The 7,886-nt window shown below is 36.3% G+C and overlaps 1 protein-coding gene across 3 annotated transcripts in view; it reads left to right on the top strand.

Moving 5' to 3' along the window:
• Positions 1-2,570, top strand: part of LOC123544708 (RNA polymerase II-associated protein 1-like) — a 50,429-nt gene extending 47,859 nt beyond the window's left edge. For all 3 annotated transcript variants that reach the window (XM_045330776.2, XM_045330781.2, XM_053541399.1), the window contains exons 31-32: positions 554-778; positions 2,216-2,570. In XM_045330776.2, the coding sequence (XP_045186711.2) occupies positions 554-778; positions 2,216-2,338 (348 nt within the window). In that variant the 3' untranslated portion in view covers positions 2,339-2,570. The remainder of the gene's footprint in view (positions 1-553; positions 779-2,215) is intronic.
• The last annotated feature ends 5,316 nt before the right edge of the window (positions 2,571-7,886 follow it).

Below are 7,886 nucleotides of genomic sequence, written 5' to 3' on the forward strand. Positions count from 1 at the left end.
CCCGCCAACATTGTGGGTTTTGAATCTGCATGGGATATAGAATTCTTTTGTGTGAGGAAGCAATACAGTTGGCTTTTGGAAGGTGGTTCTACCCAGGTGCCCTGAACTGATGCCTGAAAACTCAACAAAACAATGATTTCATACATTTAAGTAGAAAACAGATTGAATGACAGGTGAAAATCTCTATTGTATGCAGAAGTTTTAAACTGTTGCACTTCCCGTCCAGAGAAAACTTTCAAGAGTTCAGTAATACACCTGGAAATTGTATTGCTTTCACCTTACAATAAGAGGCCTTACTTGATACAATGAGTGAAACAATTGGAAATGTTATTGATCTGTGGCATGCATGGCTGATATATTATAAAGTAATCATACTTACATAAGCAAAGTATCTGTAATGTTACAGTAGTCAATTACAGTAACCAACATGATTTGTTGTAATGTAATGAATTATTGTAATTGATTACAAAAATCAGATCTGATTTTGACTCCTACAAAGGAAATGTGGATATGATATCTTAATCTTGAATTTAATGTAATGAGTCTTTTCCAGTTGTTATTACCAGTACAGCTGTACTTAGAGCCAGAGGAGACAAATGTAGAGCTAATACGACTGTACTACCAGAGTCTGTATGGCGGTACCCTGCGACCATGCTGGTGCCCAGTACTGTACCTTGTTGCTGTACACCATGTTAACAGATTCATGTATACTCAAGACAGAACACATACTAAACTCAAGTGCTCCATGATGTCACAGATTCTTAAATCAAATAATGAGGTGAGGTTTCCAGTCACAAATTTTACATTTTAGTGTGCATAATCTGTATTTATGGAAGTACTAATATCTGATTATTAATCATTTGCTATAGAGGACTCAGGTTATCATATACTGAAATTTTATACTGGTTCTCTAATTTTTAAAGTTAAAACGTTACCCATATCTGAAGTACTGGCTTCCCAGGTTATATATTTATAGAATATCTGTAACAACTGATTTATATGGGGACAAGTCTGTTCTTATTCTAGAATTGTTTTAACACTTCAAGGAAGTATTGTAACCAATATTAAAGGTTACATATTTTGAATTTGATTACGAAGAAGACATCGTATTTAGCTCATCAGATTTTTGAAGAAAAAAAATGAGTTATTGTCAACACTTGATCGGCGTCGGCATTTCCTGGTTAAGTTTTATGTTTAGGTTAGCTTTTCTCCAAAACTATCAAAGCTGTTGCTTTGAAACTTGCAACACTTGTTCACCATCAATAGCTGACCCTGTACAGCAAGAAACATAACTCCATCCAGCTTTTTGCAAGAATTATGGCCCCTTTTGGACTTATAAATTTTCTGATTTCTTGGTTAAGTTTTATGTTAAGGTAAACTTTTCTCCTAAACTATCAAAGCTATTGCTTTGAAACTTGCAGCACTTGTTCACCATCATAAGCTAACCCTGTACAGCAAGAAACACAACTCCATCCAGCTTTTTACAAGAATTATGGCCCCTTTTGGACTTAGAAAATCAAATTTCTTGGTTAAGTTTTGTGTTTAGGTCAGCTTTTCTCCTAAACTATCAAAGCTATTGCTTTAAAACTTGCCATTCTTGTTCACCATCAGAAGGTGACCCTGTAAAGCAAGAAACATAACTCCATCCTGCTTTTTGCAAGAATTGTTGCCCCTTTTGGACTTAGAAAATCAGATTTCTTGGTTAAGTTTCATGTTTAGGTCAGCTTTTCTCTTAAACTATCAAAGCTATTGCTTTGAAACTTGTTCACCATCATAAGCTGAGCTTGTACAACAATAAACATAACTCCATCCTGCTTTTTGCAAGAATTATGGCCCCTTTTGGACTTAGAAAATATCAGATTTCTTGGTTAAGTTTTATGTTAAGGTGAACGTTTCTCCTAAACTATCAAAGCTATTGCTTTGAAACTTGCAACAGTTGTTCACCATCATAAGCTGACTCTGTATAGCAAGAAACATAACTCCATCCTGCTTTTTGCAAGAATTATGGCCTTTTTTGACTTAGAAAATCATGAGTAGGACAATATTTCTATTATACAGAGACAATAAAATCAGACGAGCGTCTGCAACCGCACAGCGGTGCTCTTGTTCAACTGTACTATACATTTGCTTTGTGGGACATTTATGCACAAGTTCAACACATTGTAACGTAAAAAATAGTTGCATATTTATTCAATTTTACAACAAATTTTTGCAGGTCTTGGAAAAGCATTTAAAAATGTACAAGCAGGCTGATGTAACAAAAGATTTTGGAATGGAACTTTATGAGACATTGCCAGCAATAAGACGGACATTTATTGATTCATTAAAAATATCATAAAATTCTTTGAAATGTAACTATGCAACACTGAATAAACATGTTTTAAATATAATCAAGGATCAAGAAAGATGTTTGAATATGGAATGAAGTTATTCTAGTGCCATTGGACTATTTACAGACCATCTTCTAGCAGTTGATCATACTATTGCAGAATTGTTGTAAACTTTGTTTGTTATAAACATATTTTTAGTTTGACTTCTTGGAGAATCTAAGAATAAAACTAACAGGAGTGTTCTGTTCTTGTGTCAAGTCCTTAAATATTTTGAACATTCAAGCTGTTTGATATTGCACATTGCCCTGGAATTTCTGTCAATAGTTTTTGAGTCCTTGTCTGAAAGAATAACAGCTATAGCAACTTTTCATGATGACAAAGCACCAATTTAGGACCCATGTTGTTTTTGGGGTCAAAGGTCAAGGTCACAGTAACCCTGAAACGTATTATTCTTTTTCTTGTCTAAGAAAGTAGAATAGCTAAAGCTTTCAAACAATGACCAAGTATGACTTAAGGAAAATTCCTATTGACTGGAGTCAGTACCATACAGGTAAAGGGTCACAGAGACAAAAATTACTTTTCTTTTTATGCTCCCCCTTCAAAGGAGGGGTATATTGTTCTGCAGATGTCGGTCGGCCGGTCGATATGTGAACAGTCTGTTTCCGGATGATAAGTGAATGCTTGGTCCTAGGATCATGAAAGTTGATAGGGAGGTTGTTCATAATTAGCAGATGACCCCTATTGATTTTGAGGTCAGTAGGTCAAACTCATTGGGACCCGGAACAGTTGAACGGTTTCCAGATGATAACTCAGAACGCTTTGGCCTAGTATCATGAAAGGTGATAGGAAGGTTGGTCATGACCAGCAGATGAACCCCTAATGATTTTGAGGTCAAAAGTCAAGGTCACAGTGAAACGGTTTCCGGATGATAACTCAAGAGCGCTTAGGCCTAGGATCATGAAAGCTAATAGGGAGGTTAGTCATGACGAGCAGATGACCCCTTTTGATTTTGAGGTCAGTAGATCAAAGGTCAAGGTCATAGTGACCCGAAACAGTTCAACCATTTCCGGATGATAACTTGAGAATGCTTGGATCTAGGATCACGAAACTTGAAAGGGAGGTTGATATAGATCAGCAGATGACCCCTATTGATTTTGAGGTCAGTAGGCCAAAGATCAAGGTCACAGTGACCCAGAACAGTTAAATGGTTTCCGGATGATAACTCGAGAACAATTTGGCCTAGGATCATAAAAGTTGATAGGGAGGTTGGTCATGACCAGCAGATGACCCCTTTCGGTTTTGAGGTCAGAAGGCCAAAGGTCAAGGTCACATTGACCCAGAACAGTTAAACCGTCTCTGGACGATAACTTGAGGCTTGGGCCTAGGATCACGAACCTTAATAGGGAGGTTGTTCATGACGAGCAGATTACCCCTATTGATTTTGAGAGCAATAGGTCAAAGGTCAAAGTAACATTGACCTGTAACAGTAGAACTTTTCTGTAGTGGCCAAATAATTTTTGGTACTTGTGCAATTACTGAATGCATCAAGAGGGGCATTTCATGTTCTACGAGCTCTTGTTCTATTTTGATCCGACTTGCCTCCCTTTATGTCCCTGATCATGAGCTACTGTACTCAGCCGGCATTACATCAAGTATATCATTTAAAGGCCTATAGCTTTGAAACTTGTTTTCTTTTTATAGGTCATTTATCAACCTCTCTGGGGTCAAGTCACATAACTTTGACATGTATTTTGAATTGAAACTTCACAAGTCTTTGGGGCTCCAAAACTAGCTGATAACATCAAGTCCCATAACTCTATGCATTTTGGCCAAACGATGCCCCCTTTTGGACTAAAGTCTTACAAAGTCCTTGTTAAAGTTTTGCATGCAAGTACATATAGCTATTATTTAAAGGCATATAGCTTTGAAACTTATTTTTTCTTTTTATCAATAACCGACCTTCAAATTACAGGATGAAGCCCTATAACTATGACATGTATTTTGGGCAAATAATGCCCCCTTTTGGACTTAGAAAATCCAGTTCAAGTTTTGCATGCAAGTTACTTTCTTAGTACTATCTCCAAAACTACTGCAGATGATTTTAAACTTCACCCGTGTCTTCTAGGTGATAGCATCAAGTTCAATAACTCTGACATGTATTTTGGCCAAATTATGCTCCCTATTAGACTTACAATATCCTGGTTAAAGTTTTGCATGCAAGTTACTATCGCCAAAACTAATGCAGATACTGGATTAAAACTCTATGGATAAATCAACATTTAGGGTAATACTGTTTCTGGGACAATAATTCCCATAGTCGAGCATTGGCTGTCTTTGGCACAGCTCTTGTTTCTTGGTATTATTTCTTAGTATGCCCCTTTTTTATTTATTTTAAAGTCAATTTCTTGGTATAAACCACGCGTACACACACTTTTCCTTGTTTCTAGTACTTAGTTCCCCATCCCATGCTCTAAAGTAATTGCTGATGACTTGTTTTAATGCCCTGGCACATCCTGCTTGCAAGCTGGTGAATTATACCCTGTGAGGCAGGGAAGCTGTTCTTAAGGTAGTTCTGCACGTTTGAAAAACCGGAAGTGATGGCGTAACATCATTTATCCGGAAAACGTAGAATAACGCCTGGATTCGGCGTACGGAAATTAAAATCAATTTATGAATAAATCGAAAACTGTGAGTAAATTTGTTATAATGGCACTGTTGCTATATTTCTAAAGTCAAAATATAATATTAAAACATATGGCACGTTAAAAAATCAAAATAATGTCTTTAAATTAACGTAAAATGCCCGGTTCCCTTTAATCATGGTAAAATATCTCAAAAATAAGCACACGGACCTATACATTTTATTTCACCAAATTATAGGCCATTAGTTTGTTTACAACTGTGAGAAGTTTCATCAAAATCTACATTGTAGAAATAATTCTGTCCGCGAAAGTGTTATGAAAGTTACGATTTTCCCATAGACTCCCATTATGAAATATTGCGTGAGGTTCAAATTTTTCAAATCAGCCTAGCAAAAAATCAAGCACACAACCCTATCTTTTTTATTTGCTGAATTTTCTAGGTATATTCTGAAGTTTTGAAAAATAGAAGTTTAATCAAATTCTACATTGTAGAAAAAAAATCGAACCAAACGTGCAGAACTACCTTAACAATGTAGGGGCTAATAAGTCGGGTCCTACGGAAATGACTTTTAAAATATTTGCAGGGTTGCAGCCATGATTGATACACTCACACTACATGTTAACTCTGTGTGATAAGTTAACTAGATATCGCTGCAGGATACACAGGCAAAGCTAAAACTGTATCTCTTCATTTTTGGGGGAGATAAAAATGGATACAAGCCGGACAAAATGGAAGCCAAAGTCGTATTACCCTGCCCTTTGAGGGTTTTTCTCATGATGCCAAAGATTTGTCGAGGTTGAAAGCGTGTGGTCAAGCAGTTCTGAGAAATCTGCCTGCTGGCACAGCTTCTGAGATGAATGTGCTAGCCAACACCAGTGAAAGGGTTCCAGCTTGAAACATCTGAAAAATGAGTGAATAAAAGGAGCTCATACAGTCAGCTATACATGCCTTGATGAACTGTTACACAAATATGGAAAGAACTGGAAGACCGGTCATTTATACCAATAGATATTCACCTTGTCTCTTCAAGATGAGCAAAGGATATGAAAATGATAAAATAGTGACAGGCTTATACATTTATTTACAAGTACATTTCCAAACAATCAAATATTTTGTACATAATTACAATCAAATAACAAGAGGGCCAAGATGGCCCTAGGTCGCTCACCTAAGAAACACTCCATAACAGTGTAAAACATGTTTGACCTAGTGATTTCATGGAAACAAATATTCTGACCAATTTTCATTAAGATTGGACCAAAAAATTGATCTCTTGCGATAAAACAAGCATTTTCTTAGATATGACCTAGTTTTTGACCCTAGATGACCCATGTTCAAACTCGACCTAGATTTTATCAAGGCAATCATTCTGACCAAAATTCATGAAGATCACCTCTTGATTTGACCAAGTGACCTAGTTTTTGACCTTAGATGACCCATATTCAAATTCGACCTAGATTTCATTAAGGCATTCAACCTGACCAAATTTCATAAAAATCAATTGAAAAAAACGGTATCACATACACAAGATTTTTCTTTAATTTGACCTAGTGACCTAGTTTTTGACCTCAGATAACCCATATTCAAAATCGACCTAGATTTCATCAAGGCAATCACTCTGACCAAATTTCATGAAGATCAATTGAAAAATACATCCTCTATTGCATACACAATGTTTTTCATCGATTTGACCTAGTGACCTAGTTTTTGACCCCAGATGACCCATTTTCCAACTCAGCCTAGATTTTATCAAGGTAATCATTCTGGCTAAATTTCATGAAGATCAATTGAAAAATACAGCCTCTATTGCATACACAAGGTTTTTCTTTGATTTGACCTAGTGACCTAGTTTTTAACCCCAGATGACCCATTTTCGAATTTGGTCTAAATTTTATCAAGGTAATCATTCTGACCAAAATTCATGAAGATCAATTGAAAAATACAGCCTCTATCGCATACACAAGGTTTTTACGTGATATGACCTAGTGACCTAGTTTTTGACCCGAGATGACCCATTTTCGAACTCGGCTTAGATTTCATCAAGGTTATCATTCTGACCAATATTCATGAAGAAGAATTGAAAAATACAGCCTCTATCGCATACCCAAGGTTTTTCTTTGATTTGACCTAGTGAACTAGTTTTTGACCCGAGATGACCCATTTTCGAACTCGGCTTAGATTTCATCAAGGTTATCATTCTGACCAACATTCATGAAGATTAATTGAAAAATACCGCCTCTATCGCATACACAAGGTTTTTCTTTGATTTGACCTAGTGACCTAGTTTTTGACCAGAGATGACCCATTTTCGAACTCGGCCTACATTTCATCAAAGTTATCATTCTGACCAATATTCATGAAGATTAAATGAAAAATACAGCCTTAATCGCATACACAAGGTTTTTCTTTGATTTGACCTAGTGACCTAGTTCTTGACCCGAGATGACCCATTTTCGAACTCGGCCTAGATTTCATCAAGGTTATCATTCTGACCAATATTCATGAAGATTAATTGAAAAATACAGCCTCTATCACATACACAAGCTAAATGTTGACAGAGGACAGACGACGGACGCCGGACATCGAGCGATCAGAAAAACTCACCTGAGCATTGCTCAGGTGAGCTAAAAAGTTCACAGTACATAAATTACAATACTCAAAAGTAAAAGCAGACAGCATATAATTACTAACAATTTGGAAATTTAGTCCTTCCTAAAAAATTATGACAATGCAGAAACTTTCCTACTTGACTTGTGTTATAGCAAGCAGAACTGGCCGCATTAAAACACAGTCATATTACAATAACACTGTCTCCCCAGAAAACATAAAATCATTCCCATTTTTAACATATAATCCAGTTCATTGCAATGAATTTCAATATTCAGTCCTTATAGATTTTTAAAGGTATTAAAC

This window comes from Mercenaria mercenaria, chromosome 1 (assembly GCF_021730395.1).
Source record: "Mercenaria mercenaria strain notata chromosome 1, MADL_Memer_1, whole genome shotgun sequence".
Taxonomy (NCBI): Eukaryota; Metazoa; Mollusca; class Bivalvia; order Venerida; family Veneridae; genus Mercenaria; species Mercenaria mercenaria.